We start from the raw sequence: 19,001 nt of genomic DNA, 5'->3' as shown, positions 1-19,001 counted from the left end.
GCACTTAGCTGGTTTTTAATACGTGCATCTGAGGTTTTTCCTATCACAGAGGACTGTTCAGAGGATGGCATCCAGATGATTCAGGAGGTGAGCGTGATGACAGCGTGGTTAGGAACACTCTGCTCAGCAACTTCACCGAGGGCCGTGAAGAGCTGAAACCACTGTTTTTAATCTGTGCTTGGGGGATTTTAAAGAGAAGCAAGAAGATCACAAGGATCACTTCGGGGCTCAAACTCATGATGATGATATCCTTTCATCCCAGGGCAAGACCAAATGTCCAGTTTTCAAGTCCCCCCCAACCCCGCCCCGAGTCACCTTTGTGGCTCCCCCAGAGGTGAGGTTCTAGAACGGCAGGTCAGACTGTTATAGACCATCCAAAAGCAAGTAGAGAAAAAGGAGTACTTTACTGAAAGGAGTAGTTCCTGGGAGAATCAAGTCACCTTTATAACATCAAAGGGTAACCATGAAAAGGGGTTACTGACAAGTACCTGATATTTTAGAGAAGTTAAAGACGGCATCTATCAGCAAACAGGAAACTATAGCTGCATTCTGAGGATATGTCTTATTCATCTTCACATCTTTAGACTCCAGCACCATGCCAGGAACATGGAAGACGCTGAATAAATCTCTTCATAGTGGTTTCTGGGCTAGATCGTGAATGGGTGAATATGCAAGGCCAGGCCCTGGGGGTCAGGACCAGAGACTTGCTTGAGACGCTGCCCGTGGAAGATCTTATGTGGGAGCTTAACTTTTGTCTCACATTCTACAAATTATGACCAAGACTACTATATAAATTTTGAGGCCAAGTAAAGACAAGCACTAAGCTTACTGCATAGACATCGGTCATGGAAGGAGAGTTTTTAAAATCAAGGGACTTTAAAAACTGGGGATCCAGGAGTTTAAAAGTGAGGAAAGACTACCTCTCTAGCTGTTGCTTCTGCAGTGAAGTCAATAAATCATTCACTTACGGTTTTCTTCCAAGTTGCTTAGAAAGCTTTGTTCTCATCAAGAAATTTAATCATTTACAGTGAAAGCTGTGATCCCTGGACCACACGCCAACCTAGTGAGAATCAAAAACAGGAAAAGCAAGCTCTTCCTCTTTGAAAAAAAGGCCCACAGATCTTCCAAATATGGTCGGTATGCCCACAGGCTAGTTTGTAGCAACCTTCCGTATTTAAACACTCTGTATTCTGTGAGCCAGTCAGGCCCAGACATCAGTGGCCACTCTTCTTCCTCCTCTTCAGTGGCCCTGCAGCCACCCCTACCCTGGGTGAGGGCACGTCTGCAGCGGACTTGGTACTGTGTTCCCTGTGACAATCTATTTTTATGGTGGAAGACTAGCATTTTGATATTTCAGAAACAACTGAATTGACCCTAAGAAGAAAGTTCTGAGGCAAAAAGTTCTGCACCTGAAATTGGGGGTCTCAGGAAAGAAGAGTTCTCTCCATGCTGGGATGTGGTTCCGTCTTGTAGAAAGTGAGTTTTATTGCAATCTTTCTACACAGGACAGTGATACAAAGGATGGTCTTGGTCACACTCACACCACATACCCTCTTCTGGGATGAACCTTTCACAAAAGATACGGTACTTCTGGGACCTTTGCACAAATAAACTACTCTAGATCAGGGCTCCCTCAGGCCTGCCTCAAGTTGCAAACACGTTCAGGTGGCTTTGCTGTAGTGGTTGATTCATGTGTCTTTCTAGAAGATAATACCCACATTGCTACAAATCTAAGGAAAAAGAATCTTGGAAAGAAGGGGCTACACAAAGATAGAGATGAGCGAATCTACTACTTTAAGCCCCACTCTTCCTGTGCAGAGCACTTGTTTTTTGTTTTTCCTGCAGTTCTCAACCACCTACTGAGAGCCAGTTTTTACTTACACTCCGGTTATGACCAGCACACTACTGCTAAAGTTAGTTTATAATATTCTGTGACAGAAAACAGATATTCTAAACTCCAAGGAGAACCACAAACCAGATCACATGATAGGCTAGAGAGAAAGCAGGCACAAGAAGAAAAGCTGGCCTTTCTGTTCAGCCACAAGGAGAGACTAAGTTTCTCACAAATGCTTGCAGTCTGATCACCATGGCTAAGGGCAGTCAGTAGTAGAAGAAGGGTTGTGCCCAGCAAAGCTTTGCTTAGAGGAGTCATGTGCCCACAGGCTGATGGCTCTGTTCATGTCCCCAGTTGAGCTGCCCTGGGCCTCAGCCCAACAGCCCAGTTCAAAGGTACACTGAAATGAAAGGTAAGGCAGAAGGGAAAGCACAAAACACCCACTGTGAGGTTCTTGAGGAATAACTTGGTTCTCCTCCTTAACATCTGCCCACGGCATGTTAGCTCATTTTGTCCCATTGGCTATTAGAGGCCCCTTCTTTCTCTTCTTGGCAGCTGGTTCTCCTCCTGACCCTAGGTCCTCCCATGCACGGCTCACGGAGTAAAATCAGTAAACTCTTTCTCCAAACTCTTACTTTGTACTGATACAACTGACTTTATAAACTACCAGCTTTTGGCTGTTGATTCAAATTCTGACCCACAGTCAGAGACAATAGATTGTAGTAAAAAAAAAAAAAAAAAAAAAGAAAAGAAAAAAGAAAAACCAGGACAGAAAGTGCTTCACCAGCCATTTTACTCTTCTTTAATTCCACTGTCTTAGGGCACACATTGTATTTGCTACTGAAGAAATTATGACAGCGAGGCTGACAGCACTGATTCATAACACATTCTTTGCACCACACAAAGAGTAAAATTCTAGAGTAACTGGATCATCTGTTACCACAACAGAGCTGTCTCATTTGCTGTATAAGAGAATGCTTACGGGGGAGTCAGGGAGAGACGGGAAGAATGGAAGCATCCAGGGGCACGTGAACCTACAAGTATGTCTAAAAATAAAGAATTTGGTGGAAAATCCAGAATGCACCTAAGGCTGATAGGAAACCATTTCGATACAGTTCCATTCTTTCCAGAAATTACTGAATTTGGAACCTGAGGTTAAGACTTTTAGGATAAAGCAACCTCAAATCAGTTCAGACTGGCCATGGGAAGAAATGGCAACCGTTGATGGTACTGAGTTTCAGTGCTTGAAAACGAGACTTTTCAAAAATCAACCTATACACCTGACTTGACTCAAGGTGAAAAAAAAAAGTCTTATCTAAAAATGGTAAGTCTGCAGCAAAAAGGTCTGAAAGTGAAAGTTGCAGCAAAAAGGTCTGAAAGTGGAAGCTGGAGCCCCTTTTCAAAAACCTTTTCATCTTGCTGCTGGGGCCCGCTCTCCTTACAGTACCTCTGAAAAGGTTCAGAATTCAAGACAGGTTTATTAGGTTGATCTTCAACGTGTAGTTTAAGATGAAGAGTCCTGTTTGGTTTAAACCACGCCATTTAATTTCTTGGTAATGGTAGTCCTGAGAGTCTGCAGTGTTGGTAAAATCCACCTGTGACCAAGGGTTACGCTGCTGGTGGGAGCACAGCAACTTCGTGGTCCGTCCCTTCTCCTCAGCCTTGTCCCTCAAATCTGGTAGTTTTTGCACCGAGGGACTCAGTCCATCACAATGACGTATGTCCAAATCATTTTCTGTAGATACCTCCTTCCAGCGCCCAATGGTACAGGTGGTCAGGAAGACTTGGAAGGAAGCTGCAAAAAGTCCAGCTGGGAATCTTGCCTTTGTTAGATGTGGACACAGGAAAATCAACTTTGTCCTCCCCAGATTTCATTATAGTCAAAGGAGAAAAATCCATGGGATTCTAATTGCAAATATGCTAAATATAAAATTGATGGAATGCTAACTGGTCCATAAAGGGCTGTACAAGATAATCTGTGGCAAAGTAGAAAACCAGCCCAAAAGTGATAGAGATCGGAAGAGCTGGCAATGCTTTCTTGAAAATGGCGAGGAGTAACAATGTAAGGCACAAACCCTGTGGAGAGGAGGGGAAAAGACACCAACTCAGACAAAAGTATGGAAGTATTTCATGTAAAAACAACCCCATCACAAGTCCTGGTCTTAACTTAGTTCACTGAATTGAATACTATCCTTTGAGGTTAAATTTTAGGACACTTTTTAAAATTAAATTTGGAAACATTTATTTTCCTTTGCAGCATAGAGTTCATAATGCACACAGTTGATACTTCACCTCCTAATTCTAGGTAAGAAATAGAACCCAAAAATAAGTAAAACTATTTTAAATAACTGACATTTCTATCTAAAATATTGAGTCGGCTACTGTGAGTTTAGTTTGGCTGGCTAAAATCCCAGAGGTGAAAGCATCCTCTGTGTTGTATGGGGGCAGAGAGGTGCTCACAGAATAAACCAGTAAAAGTTTATGATGCATACATAGGTTTCTCTCACTATCTGAAAGTAGAGCATTCCTATGAAGCCTTTTGTAAGCCAAAATGGCATGAAGTGAAGCGTATCGCCATTTTCTCAGAGTTCGAATTATGCCACTTCACTCATGAAAGACCATTAGTATGGGAATGTTTTTTTTGTAAAAGCAAAAATCCTCCTTGTATTTCTTTTGGTTAGCAAAAATAGCTAAGTGAACTTTCAGAAAGTGGAAGAATACCTGTAAACACAGAGCAGTCATATAATATTGTCCATTTTTTTACCCTAGCTATTGAGACAAGGTCTGAAAACTGAGCATCATTTCAGCTTTATCCAGAATAAGTAATTTTCTTCTTAAAAGATACCACACATCCAGAAAACTAACCTCAAAAGAAAAATGAAACACATAAAAATTTTAACTGGTTTTATTATCATGACAAACCACAGATGTCATCATAAAATAAATGCATAAGAGGCTCTCATCTAACTTCACTCACATATACCAAAGACATAGCATCTTTAGCAAAAATACCAATAAGATAGATCTTATGACTTACTTATAGTTTTGAAAGCTTCAAGGTTCATGTTGTGACACTAAAAGCAAGATCTATATGGCATCATGCATTGTGTTAGCTTTTCTTGCCTCATACTTGCTGCCCGAGGAGCACCATCTGCTGCAGGTCGTGGCATTAAAGGCAAAATCACCACCAGACTCAGGGACTATAAGTAAGGATCCAAGTACCCCTTTAGGACTGATCTAACACAGCTAACTTCCTACATATCTATGCTGCCAGGCTTGAACAGTGGTTCCTAATCAGAGGTGCCTATCAGAACTTTCCAGGGAACTTCTTAAAAAAACAAACAAAAAAACCCCACACACAATTAAAACTTTAAGTATCTCAGGGCAGGGGCCCCTGGCTGGCTCAGTCGGAGGAGCATGCAACTCTTGATCTAAGGGTTCTGAGTTCAAACCCCACATTGGGTGTAGAGATTACTTAAATAAAACTTAAAAAAACAAAACAAAACAAAAAACAAACTCAGGGCAGGGATGCAGAGTTCTAAAAGCTCCCAGGTGATTTTAATTGGTGGCCAGGTGGCAACCTATTCAGGTAAGTTTCAATTTTTTTTTTAAAGCTCTCCAGGTGACTGGCACACTCAGCCCAGCTGGGGTTAAAATGGACCACCTTAGGGCGCCTGGGTGGCTCAGTTGGTTAAGCGACTGCCTTCGGCTCAGGTCATGATCCTGGAGTCCCAGGATCGAGTCCCGCATCGGGCTTCCTGCTCAGCAGGGAGTCTGCTTCTCCCTCTTACCCTCCTCCCTCTCATATGCTCTCTCTCTCTCTCTCATTCTCGCTCTCTCAAATAAATAAATAAAATCTTTAAAAAAAAAAAAAATGGACCACCTTAAAGGGATGACATAATCAGAGTTTTGAGATGAGGAGCTGGGACATGTTTTTATTAGTGTATACTTACAATTAATATGGCTACAAAACAGGCTATGGTTGTGTTCCAGTCTCCACTGGCTGTTGCAGAAGCTTTACCAACCAGAACACTGTAGAAAATGAAATCTCCTAATCCAAGTTTTACTCCTCCTAAAAAAAGAAAAATTATGAAGTTTGTCACTCTTTGAGATCAACTCAAAAATGTAACTGCCGCAAAAAAAAGAAAAGAAAAAAAAAGCCACTGCCACATTCCATCCTGTACTGAATGAGAAAACAGTAAATGATACATAAAATTCGGCTTTAGCTAGGTTTTCTTTTTTGGTTCTCTCCAATATGAATTTCGGATTTTATGTAGCTAACTCCGGGGTCTTTAACAGTAGATGCTGTTGTTATATATAAAAAGAACAATAACTGTCCTTACTGAATGCCTTCTTTACACGTGGCACTTGCTCTCATAAATCCTCACAAGAACCCCTATGATAGGTAGAATTTACTTCATAAAATATACCCACTGTAAATGTACAGTTCAATTATTGTAAAAAATTTATAGAGTTGTCCAACCATCACCACAATCCACCACATTTCCACCACCCCAGGCCTTTTGCAACCACTGATCTGTTTTCTCTTTATATGACTCTTCTAGACATTTCAAAGAAATGGACTCATAACAGTATGTAGTCTTTGTGACTCACTTCTTTCACATAATGCATTTTTGAGGTTTATCCATGATATTACGTGTGTCTGTATGGTTTCTTTTTACTGATGAATAGTTTTCCATTGTATAGATATATTTTACCAGTTGATGGACATTTGGCTTGTTTTCAGTTTGGGGCTATTATGAATAATGGTGCTATGAACATTATTCTGTGACCAAGGGTACACATCTCTGTGTGGACACAGTTTTCATTTCCAGTGGGTACATTCCTACAAATGGAATTGCTAGGTTATATGGTAAGTTTATCTTTAGTTTTGTAAGAAACTGCCAAATTGTTTTCCATACTGGCTCTACCACTCTACATGGCCACCAGCAACATAGGAGCATTCTGGTTCCTTCACATCCTTCACCAACACTTGGTACTGCTAGTCTGTTTGATTATAGCCATTCTGATTAATGATGTTGAGCAACTTTTCATGTGCTTATTAGCTCTTATATTTCTCCTTTGGTGAAATGTTTAGCCAAAGCATTTCCCTATTTTTTATTGGAGTTAACTTTTTAAAAAATTTTATTTAAATGTGAACCAGAAATGTTTATTGCAGAAATTTGGTCAAAGTCCTCATCAGGTGGCCCCTGTTGAGGTTGGACTGGGGCCCTCTGTTCAGTACTGGGCATATGTAAGTTATCTTCTATTACTGAGTTGTGAGCATTATTTTTTTAAAGATTTTATTTATTTATTTATTTGAGAGTGAGTGAGAGAGCAAACGAGTGAGCGTGAGTGGGGATGGAGGGGCAGGAGAGGAAGAGGAGAAGCAGACTCCCCACTGAGCAGGGAGCCCAATATGGGGCTCGATCCCAGGACCCTGGGGTCATAACCTGAGTCAAAGGCAGATGCTTAACCGACTGAGCCACCCAGGCGCTCCTGAGCATTCTTTACATATCCTCAACACAAGTTCTTCAACAGGATTTGAAATATGATTTGTAAATATTTTCTTAGTCTGTGTCTTCTCTTCCTTAATAGTATCTTTTCTAAAAAATTTTTAATTGTGGTAAAATACACAATTCGATGGCATTAAGTAAACTGACACTATTGTGCTACCATCCTCATCCTCCATTCACAGAATTCTTTACATCTTGCAAAACTGAAGCTCTGTAGCCATTAAACACAAACTGCTCCTTCTCTCCCTCCAGCCTCTGGCAACCATCATTCTGTTTTCTGTTTCTGAGTTTGACTACTCTAAGTACCTCATATAAGTGGAATCACACAGTATTTGTTTTTGTGACTGGCTTATTTCACTTAGCATAACGTCCTCAAGTTCATCCATGTTACAGCATCTGTTAGAATTTCCTTCCTTGGGGTGCCTGGGTGGCTCAGTCAGGTGAGCGTCTGCCTTTGGCTCAGGTCATGATCATCGGGGTCCTGGGATCGAGCCCCACAGTGGGCTCCCTGCTCAGCGGGGAGTCTGCTTCTCCCTCCTCTGCCTGCCACTCCCCCGCTTGTGCTCTCTCTCTCAACAAAAAATCTTAACCAAAAATAAAAAAAGAATTTCCTCCCTTTTTAAGCCTAACAAAATTCCATTGTATGTATACACATTTTATTTACACACTCATCCATCAATGGATGCTTGGGTTGCTTCCACCTCATGGCCACTGTGGATAATGCTATGAAATTGGGTGTACAAATATATCTTCTCTTAATGGTATCTTTTGAAGTGCAAACGTTTTTAATTTTGGCGAAGTCCAGTCTATCAATTTTTTCTTCTATGTATCAATGTTGTATTGAAGAACTCTGCCCAACCCAAGGTCATAAAGTTTTTCTTCTGTTTTCTTCTAGAAGTTTTAGTTTTACAAACACATTTCAGTTTATGATCCATTTTGAGTTCATTTTTGATTGTGTGCATGACGGATGGACAGGGTGAAGCAAGGGTTTCCATTCATTCTTTTGCATGTGGATATCTAATTGTCCCAGCACCATTCCTGTTGAATTATTTTAGCACCTTTGTAAAAATTACTGACCATAAACGTAAGGGTTTACTTCTAGATTCGCAATTCTGTTCCACTGATTTATATGCCTGTCCTTGTGCCTGGATTGATTACAATGCCTTCAGAGTAAGTTTTGATGTCAGAGAGTGTAAATCCACCAATTTTTTCTTCTCTTTCAAAATTGTTTTGGATATTCAAAGTTCTTTACATTTACATCAGCTTGCAGACAATGACAAGCTGATCCTAAAACTTGGAACAAATGCAAAGGCCCTACGTTTTCTGTTATCAAACATTTTTTCCCTTCAAATTCTTTTCAAAACAATATATAATTAAGTAAAGGCTAAACAATGGATTCAAAAGATATGTTTTAACTTTGGGTGCCATTACTAATCCATAAAGCTTTACAACTGGCTTTCACCCTTCTGTTAAGTAACTATTCCCAGCTGAAGTTTGAGCCAGCCTGGTCTTAAAGTTTTGTTGTCTGGGTTAGAGAACCACTTCCAGGAGATAGAGGTAGAGGGCCCTGAGAGGTATGGTCTGTTCCACATGTGGGTGAGAAAGAAGCAGCGTGCTGGTTAGTAAGATATTACTGAGAAACCAGTGTTCTTCTTGAGTTGTGGGAGCCAGAGCGAAGTCTTCCTTAATGGAAAAGATAAACATATGACCCACGAAATCCGAGGCTATGAATGACAGTGTCAACCACCCTTTAACCTGCTAACCTTCCCAGACTGATGAATACTCTCTCCAGTTTCATGTGTACAGAGAGGCCAGCTCTACTACTTAAGTACTTGTGTGATCCAGAGCAAGTTGATTAACTTTTTTTAATCCTCAAATCCCTCAGCTCTAAGATGGGGATTACAAGCTATTTCAGAGTTGTTATCAAGAGTTAAAAAATAGGGCACCTGGGTGGCTCAGTTGGTTAAGCGACTGCCTTCGGCTCAGGTCATGATCGTGGAGTCCCGGGATCCAGGCCCACATCAGGCTCCCTACTCAGCAGGGAGTCTGTTTCTCCCTCTGACCCTCCCCCCTCTCTCATGCTCGCTCTCTCTCTCTCAAATAAATATTTTTTTTTAAAGTTAAAAATTAACATTATTTTTACATTAATTAATAATTAATTAATTAATTAAGGAAAAGTTCTTGGCACAAAGGCTAAACAAATAATAACCTTAGAAAGACTGATTTCAAATGTTAAGTGCTATAAGAAAGTAAAACTAAATTCTTCAGAAAAAAATGTTATAGAAATGAAATTTTTAAAATAATGCAGGAAAAAAAAATTTGCCTTTACCTGAAAACAAACTTGTAGCTAAAATATATAAAGAACCATTACAACCCAATAATAAAAAGAGACAAATAAAAATGGTCAAAGGATCTGAATACAATTCTCCAAAGAAAATATAAAAATGGCCAATAAGCACACACAAAAAATACTCAACATCATCAGCCATTAGGGAAATGCAAATGAAAACCATAATAAGATATCACTTTATACCCACTAGAATGATTATAATGAAAAAGACAGATAATAAGTGTTGGTGAGGATGTGGAAAAATTGGAGCATTCACACACTGCTGGTGGGAAGGATGGCTGCTTTGGAAAACAGTCTGGCAGTTCCTGAAAAGGTTAAACAGAGTTACCATATGACCCAGCAATTCCACTCCTGGGTATATACCCAAGAGAAATTAAAAACATGTCCACACAAAAACTTGTACATGAGTACTGATAGCAACATTATGCATAACAGCCCAAAATGAAAACAGCCTAGATGTCTGTTAATTGATGAATGGGTAATAAATGTGGGATATACATAAAATGCAATATTATTTGGCTATAAAAAGAAATGGAAGTACAGACACATACTACAACAGAGATGAACTTTGAAAACATAATCCTAAGTGAAAGAAACCAGTACAAAGGACCATATATTGTAGGATTCCATTTATATGAAATGTCCAGGATAGGCAAATCTATTAAAATAGTATATTTGTTGGTGTTGGAGGAGGGACATGGGGGCTAATGAGTTTGGGGTTTCTTTTTGACGTGATGAAAATGTTCTAAAATTCACTTGTGGGGATGGTTGCACAGTTCTGCGAATATAATAAAAATCATTGCATTATGTACTTTAAATGGGGGGATGGGAGGGATTCGAGAGCTGGACAGCTAAGGAGTGTGGGTTCTTTTCGAGGTAATGAGACTATTCTAAAATTAATTGTGGTGATGGCTGAACAATTCTGGGAATATACTAAAAAGCTATCAAAAAGTAAACAAAAGGGGCGCCTGGGTGGCTCAGTCGTTCAGCGTCTGCCTTCGGCTCGGGTCGTGATCCCAGACTCCTGGGATCGAGCCTCACATCAGGCTCCCTGCTCAGGGAGGAACCTGCTTCTCCCTCTCCCACTTCCCCTGTTTCTGTTGCCTCTCTTGCTGTCTCTGTCAAATAAATAAATAAAATCTTAAAAAAAAAAAGTAAACAAAAATGGGGCGCCTGAGTGGCTTCGTCAGTTGAGCGTCTGCCTTCAGCTCAGGTCATGATCTCGGGGTCTTGGGACAGAGTCCCACATCGGGCTCTCTGCACGGCGGGGAGCCTGCTTCTCCCTCTCCCTGCCACTCTCCCTGCTTGTGCACTCTCAAATAAATGGGTAAAATCTTAAAAAAAAAAAAAAAAAAAAAAAAAAGTAAACAAAAATAATGTATTAAATCAAGCTTAAAATCATGGCCTCACTTTTTCATTTAAAGGCTTATGTTTAGGGGTGCCTGGCTGGCTCAGCTGGAAGAGTGTGCAACTCTTGATCTCGGGGTCATGAGTTCAAGTCCCACACTGGGTGTAGAGATTACTTAAATAAATAAATATTTAAAAATTTAAAAATAGGCTTACGCTTAATAGCAAATGCTATAGTTATACTTCACAGAATTCATTTTAATGGAGAGAAAAGTGTAGATATATTTATTAGCAAAATTAGAGTAAGGAAACAAGTAACCATCAAATTTTCTCTTTAGGCATTTACTGAAATGTCAAGTTTTATTCACCTATAATCAGAAGAAACTGAATCAGAATAAAAACCTAAGAAATATCATATTGCTAAGGAATTTTTCTTTAAATAGCTCCTTTTGATTTATTCAATCAAAATGTGCCATAGCCAAATAACTAAAACCACAGCAATGGAAATTGCTTAAGTTAGTCAAAATGAATGAACAGTATTCTACTGGCAAGTGTTAACGCTAAGATTGGCTGCTAGTATTTTACTGCTATTTGCTAATGGTAGTCTAGGCCTTCTACTGTATTGTTTTGTTTTTACCAACTCTGAAAAATAATTTCAAGTAATATGTTGTTCCTTTAATATTAAAAGGAGCATTTGCTTGCCTACCAAACATAAAACATAGTAAAGACAATAAATGATGGTGAACATTTACTTTAATTGTAAGATTTCTCTGAACAACCTCTAGCAGTGTAATATATGCCTAGCTTAACATAACATAAAAAAATATTTCCTATTATCATTTTTATAAATGTAAACATATTAAAAACTGCCTAAGGGGTACCTGACTCAGTTGGTGGAGCATGTGACTCTTGATCTTGGGACTGTGAGTTCGAGCCCCACACTGGGTGTAGAGCTTACTTTAATAATAATAATAATAATAATAATAATAATAATAATAATAATGCAATCCAGGATGGTTATGTTACTGGATGCTAAGATGATGAAAGAATGTCAATTATTAGTTTATATTGGTCCCAGAAAAAGAAATTATTATTCTGACATTAGGAGGGGCAATACCTGGGTTTTCCTTCAAAAACAAAACAACAAAAACAACAACAACACACCCACACAAACATAAATTAGAGATACTCAAGAGCACATGAGATGATCAGGAGTGAAGTAAGTCAAGGAGAGAAAGACAATTATCATATGGTTTCACTCATATGTGGAACATAAGCAATAGCACGGGGGACCATACGGGAAGGGAGGGAAATCCGAAGGGGGAGAAATCGGAGAGGGAGACAAACCCTGAGAGACTATGGACCCTGGGAAACAATCTGAGTTTCAGAGGGGAGGGGGTAACAGAGTGATGGGTATTGAGGAGGGCATGTGCTGTGATGAGCACTGGGTGTTACACGTAACTGATGAATTGCTGAACTCTGCATCAAAAACTAAAGATGTCCTATACAGTGGCTAACTGAACATAATTAAAAAAAAAAAAAAGGAGCGAGCACTCAATCACAAAGGCAGTCATGAAATAGTCATGCTGCCGCTAGGCTCAACAGCTATATTACTTCCTTTTGGCTGCAGGCACCCTTGAGAAAAGAGAGGAACAGAAGAGGCAACCTAATTACGGTGGTAACTTTGCAGGCAGAGAATGTATCAGCAAAGACAAGCTCAAGCCCGGCTGTCAGATGAGGCAACTATGTCTAATTTCCCTGGAGTGTGAAAGTCACAGGCTGTGGCTGGCTCTAACATCTGGAAAACTCAGCCAAGCACCAAAGTCAAGGATATGCCCAGGTTCTGACCCAGTTAAAAGAGTAAGGCTGAGCTGTAAGAAGTGTTCTGCTCAAGCTGAAGGATAATGTCAAGATCATAATAATTAGTAATCAGTAAATAAAGAAGCTAAGAAATCTAGGTGTTTGTTTCTTTAAAACTACTTAATATTTTCAATATAATGTCTTATTCCAGGGCTTCACTTTCATGAGGAAAAAAAAAACACAAAACACCAAGAATAATTTAGTTGGAAAATGTGTTAATCTCTTAACAAATCACACCTTTAAGACTAACTGAAGAGATGACTGAGCCCTAACCAAGGGGCTCTACTGGCTGATAATGTTCCCAAGAAGCCGCAAGTGCTAACCGAAATCTAAATGCCAACATATCTTAGACATTGAATAAACGCTTGCATTTCTCCCCATAACCTAAATCCCTCTGATTTTCTTTAAAATTCATAAAATACAGTGCTTGCCAGCAAAGGGAATAATATGTAAAAGGCTGAAACATTCAAATCCACAGGTCTCTGCACAGCAAAGAGGAAATACATTAAAGAAATTTTTGTACACAAATATTGCAGTCATGAAGTCTTACTGCAATAATAATTCTGAAAATATCTTTTACCTTATAAAACAAATGCCAAAATTCAGGCTATAAAGGGCCATTTCCAAAAATGTGAGGGGCAGAATCTGGCCCATTAACAAACTGAACTATGAGAAAAGCAACAACTATTAGCAAGTCCCACTAAAAGCTACACTCTGTTATTCAGAATTAGACCGTAACACTCTCCATTCATTTTATTTTTGAAGAGTTTGGTAATGCAGCACATAAAGGAACCTATGACTGCTGAACACAGAGAAATGCACGTACTTTCTTCTGGATCCTCACTGGCAAGGACGCTGCTGGAAAGTTCCTGCACAGCAGCTCGTGTCTCAGTCGTAGAATGATGAGGCCCTAGTCGACTGTCCCTCTGGGCTTCCCACTCTTCACTGAAGCCACCATCATCGCTCTCTGTCACAGGGTCTTGGGTCTCACTTTCGGTGCCTTCAAGAGAAAGTGGAAATTACAATTTCTTAATACCTTTAAGAAAACTACATGGAAACGGTAACTACCCAACTGTCACGTAACTAGGTTAGTTGGCTCTTAAACCACAAATAAGCTGTAAAAATGCCTGAAGTTTGCTTGACTAATAACTATTTCCCTCCTTGTTTCCTGAGGGCAGAGTCTTGATTTGTTTGGGTTGCCACCTCTCATGCACGTGACACTGGCGGTAAATCATGATCAAGCCGAGCCAAGCATGGTAATCTCATTCCTCTTCCCAATGAAAGCTCTAAGGGTGGGGCTGATACTAGCCAATGGGTGGTGAGGCAAAGTCTGCTCTGAATTTGGGGGAAATTTTTCTCACTCTTTGAGACTCAAGGAAGAAACAAACAGCCCCTTTCTAACCCTGGATGATGTCTCATCTGGATATAATGCCTGGAACTACAGTTGTCATCTTCTGACGACGAGAAGCAGCGGGCTGAGGACCAAACTCATATCTAAGAATGGTAGAACAGGAAGATGGAAAGAACCTGGGCCCTTGATGACATCAATGGATCATAAAACTGACCAACTCTACAAATGCCTGCACCTCAGGACTTCTGGTCACATGAGAGAACATAATCTTCTTTGTTTAAAGCAACTGAGTTGGGTTTTCTGATCTCGGCAGCTGAAAGCCTAACTGATGACACTCACCTGTGGCTTTAGTGACTAAGATAAAAAGTAGACCATTATTGTGGGGTGGGGTAGGAAAGGGGGGGTGAATTTTTTTATGGGTCAGTCATTTTGTTATAATGACTATCAATCAGACTGAAAACTGTGAGCTTAACATGACAGTCTTGAGAAACGTCCATACATCAAAGATAATTAGAATACGTAAGTGAAGTTGATAACTTTTTTTCTCCTTCATTGTTATATTTAATAAAAGTAAAACATGTTCATAGAGGTGGATTTACCATGAAGATACACTTCAGGCCTCTCACTTACATGGAATTCTTCAGGGAGGCCACAGCAATTCTGTATTTGTAACTTGTATTCTTTTTCTTAACCAAGTCCTCAACAAATCCTGAATCTTCCATGGTTTGGAGTTTACAAAATCATATAAGCCTAAGATTTATAAATAAAAACAGCAGTCCCTGCTCTGACCCATACCTCCTCACTCCTACCTGTGAACCTTTCAAGCCACCCCTTTTGGAACCCTGTGTCTTTCTGTTCCAATCTAACTTCTAGGTCTTCTAACACAGAGTTTTTTAGCTAATGGGTAGCACCTCCCTTCCAGGGGGTGTTTGGAAATATTTAGGATGGAGGGCTTTTTGCCTACTGCAATACCTCAAAGCCACTATTAGCATTTAGTGAGTGAGGGGCCAGATGTGCTAAAAAACCTGCAATGAGGGGAAGCCCCACACAATGAAGAACTGCCCACCCAAAATATCACAGCACTCCCACTGAGGAACTCTGTAAGTTCACCTAGCTCCTTCTAATTTCAAGGCTCTTTCCCGTTGTTTCCTCTTCTGGAAAGTTCTACTTGTCAGCTGGTTGTCACCTATTATCACTTCCTCAGGGAAGCCTTCCTGACTTTGCAGAGTAAATGATATTCCTCTACTATAAACTTTCATAGCAACCATACTTCTCCTTTGTAGTGCTTATCACAACTGTATGAATTATTTATGGAATTATTTGTTGAACATTTGTGTCTATCCAAATAGGTTATAAGCTCCAAAGGGACAGGATATCTTGTTCAGTGCTACATTCCAGTGCCTAGTAAAATACCAGGCGCACAGTTAGGCGCTCAATCAGTATTTGTCAAGGGGCGCCTGGGTGGCTCAGACGGTTAAGCATCTGCTTTCGGCTCAGTTCATGGATCTCCAGGTCCTGGGATCAAGCCCCACGTTGGGCTCCCTCCTCATTGGAGAGTCTGCTTCTCCCTCTCCCTCTGCCTTCCCTCCTGCTCATGTTTTTTTTTTCTCTCTCTCTGTATGTCTCTGTCTCAAATGAATAAATAAAAATCTTAAAAATATTTGTCAAAAGAATAAAATCTTTTTCACCAGACTCATATATATATATACTCATAGACAACTCATCTTTTAATTGTCTTTAGCTTAACACAGATCAACACAATAGCCAGACTTATAGCAATTGTTTCCAATATATTTCCTTCTTCTCCACCAGGTCTCCTACTGGTTCTGCTGCCTTGCTCACTGCAGAATTTCCAGTTAAAAGTGTGCTCTTTGCTGTTACCCCAAATTCTAACTCAGCGGATTTCATGGCTCTTTAAACCTAAACTTTCCTTTTCCCGATAGACAGTAACCCAATTTTTTTTTTTTTTTTTTTTTTAAATTTTGAGGGTCATCAAGGATCTTTTTTTTATTTTTTAAGATTTTATTTATTTATTTGAGAGAGAGAGAGAGAGAGAGAGAGCGCGCACATGAGAGGGGGAGGGTCAGAGGGAGAAGCAGACTCCCTGCTGAGCAGGGAGCCCGATGCGGGACTCGATCCCAGGACTCTAGGATCATGACCTGAGCCGAAGGCAGTCGCTTAACCAACTGAGCCACCCAGGCGCCCCGACAGTAACCCAATTAAGGCCCTTTTTCTTCTCTCACCAATCTTTGCCTATTTCTCAGCTTCCTCTAAGGTTAGCTCTTTGTTTTCTTTTAAAGTTTCCTTTCTTCTTGGGGCACCTGGGTGGCTCAGTCCTTAAGTGTCTGCCTTCGGCTCGGGTCATGGTCCCAGGGTCCTGGGATCAAGCCCCACATTGGGCTCCCCGCTCAGCAGGAAGCCTGCTTCTCCCTCTCCTACTCCCCTTGCTTGTGTTCCCTCTCTCGCTGTCTCTCTCTCTGTCAAATAAATAAATAAAATCTTTTAAAAAATAAAGTTTCCTTTCTTCTTGACTATTTTTAGTGTGCCATTATTCCAATTCTAACAACTCCTAACTTCTGTTCGCCTTAACATCATCTGTGTATCCACAAGAGGGTTTTCAATCTCCCAGCCTGGATCATCAGTTTTATCCTCCTCCAGAAAGTCATGTCCACCTGGAATATTTTATCTTCTTGGCATAAACATGATCGCATCTCAAGTCAAATTATATTTAAGTTACGCTGGCCATATCAGACAAGAGGCTCTCATTTTTACACGTTTGGAGAGCAAGATTATTTTTTCTTTTTTAAATCACAGCCTCAACTTGAACCTTTCCATACTGGTATTAATGGTATTTAATGGCAGAAATTCTTTACCTAGGTCTCTTGGCTGTATGGTTGGGTTTAGAGCACCTGAACTTCTTAAATATTTATCTGTATTTACTGGGTATTACCACAGCTTCCAGGAGATTCTCAAGAGTCCATGACCAAAGACAGAGGTTAAAATCACTGCTTCATAGCTCACTGTTAGCCAATATAACAGGACAATGACCCGGAAAAACCAGGAAATTACCAAATAAAAGACACCTACTTTGTGCATTATAATTGGAGTTTTTGGATACCTTCCTTTGGGCTTCTGGATCTCCTTCTGCCATATTCACCAGCCACACCATTGTTGCTATTGAGAAAGACAAAAATCCAGGTAAGAACTTGAAACACAGAAAGTACATGAATAGAGAACAGGCCATTATCTTTCTACAGAAATCACCAATCTTCTTAATGTTGCCTTAAGAATCCTTAACAATCAGAAGTAAATGCATATTTAAAACCACAAAAGACTTTCTTTGATTTTGGCAGATTAAAGAAAAAATTCTTTTTTTTTTTTTATAGATTTTATTTATTTATTTGACAGAGAGAGACATAGTCAGAGAGGGAACACAAGCAGGGGGGAGCAGGAGAGGGAGAGGCAGGCTCCCCACCAAGCAGGGAGCCCGATGCGGGGCTCGATCCCAGGACCCTGGGATCACGACCCGAGCCGAAGGGAGACGCTTAACTGAGCCACCTAGGCACCCCTAAAGAAAAAATTCTAAAACTGAGCGTTTACTCTAGCTTTCAAACTACAGCTGCTATTGTAAAACCATAAATTTCATCATTTCCAGTCCCTGAAAAGTATCCATAGGGAAAACTGTTCAGGCCAGCAAGACCCTACTGAAAAAACAGCTGGACTAGTTGAATATCCTAAAATAATGTGAAATCACTGATGAAAAACACTGATGAAAATTACTTATTGGAACTAAATTAGAGAACAAACCGGGACTCTCAAAAGTATCACATTATCATTATGATTCTAAGGATGCCTGACCTCTGGGATATTCAATAATGCTAAACTGTGATATACAAGGAATAAAAAAAGGTTAAAAGCAATAAACATAAAGGGGATAGTCAACTGGCCTGTTCTATGTCCCTTCCACAAAAATACATACATAATCCATATAGATCTAAATATATAACACATACATCTCTGTCACATTTTAAAGGACAACATGAATACATTAAAATGGTGCTTCTCATATATTGCAGGTGGGATGAAAAATGCAATAGCCCCTATATAGCCCTTATTGAAGGGGAATTTGGTAACATCTAACAAAACTACATATGCCATTACTCAGCCATAAAAAAGAATGAAGTTGGGGCACCTGGGTGGCTCAGTCTGTTAAGCATCCAACTCTTGATTTCGGCTCAGGGTATGATCTCGGTGTTGTGGGATCCAGCCCCACGTTGGGTTCCGCACTCAGCGCAGTCTGCTTGTCCCTCCCTCCCACCCCACCCCCTCCCGCTGCTAGCTCATTCTCTTTCTAGCTCTAAAATAAGTAAAATCTTAAAAAAAAAAAAAAGAAAGAAATCTTGCCATTTGCAACATGGATGGACCTAGATGTTTATGCTATTATGCTAAAACAAATGAATAAATAAGACAAAACAGAAGCAAACTCATAAATACAGAGAAGAAACGTGGTTGCCAGAGTGGAGGGGGGATGGGCAAAATAGGTGCAGGGGATTAAGAGCTACAAACTTCCAGTTGTAAAATAAGTCATGGATGTAAAGTACAGCAAGGGAAGGAATATAGTCAATAATATTATAATAACTTTGTAAGGTAACAGATGGTAACTATGCTTACCATGGTGCACATTTCATAACGTATGTAAATAACGAATCACTATGCTGTACGTGTGAAACTCCTGTAAGACTG

At 40.0% G+C, this 19,001-nt stretch overlaps 1 protein-coding gene across 4 annotated transcripts in view; it reads right to left on the bottom strand.

Moving 5' to 3' along the window:
- Positions 1-2,610: 2,610 nt before the first annotated feature.
- PSEN1 (presenilin 1) overlaps positions 2,611-19,001 on the bottom strand; it is a 72,725-nt gene continuing 56,334 nt past the window's right edge. For all 4 annotated transcript variants that reach the window (XM_078053879.1, XM_078053882.1, XM_078053881.1 and 1 more), the window contains 4 exons: positions 17,346-17,432; positions 13,734-13,907; positions 5,788-5,906; positions 2,611-3,910 (listed from right to left, as the gene is read on the bottom strand). In XM_078053879.1, coding sequence (XP_077910005.1) covers positions 3,755-3,910; positions 5,788-5,906; positions 13,734-13,907; positions 17,346-17,432 — 536 coding nt within the window. In that variant the 3' untranslated portion in view covers positions 2,611-3,754. The remainder of the gene's footprint in view (positions 3,911-5,787; positions 5,907-13,733; positions 13,908-17,345; positions 17,433-19,001) is intronic.

The sequence above is a fragment of the Halichoerus grypus genome, chromosome 8 (genome assembly GCF_964656455.1).
Source record: "Halichoerus grypus chromosome 8, mHalGry1.hap1.1, whole genome shotgun sequence".
Lineage (NCBI taxonomy): Eukaryota > Metazoa > Chordata > Mammalia > Carnivora > Phocidae > Halichoerus > Halichoerus grypus.
This window is presented reverse-complemented; position numbering and strand designations above follow the sequence as displayed.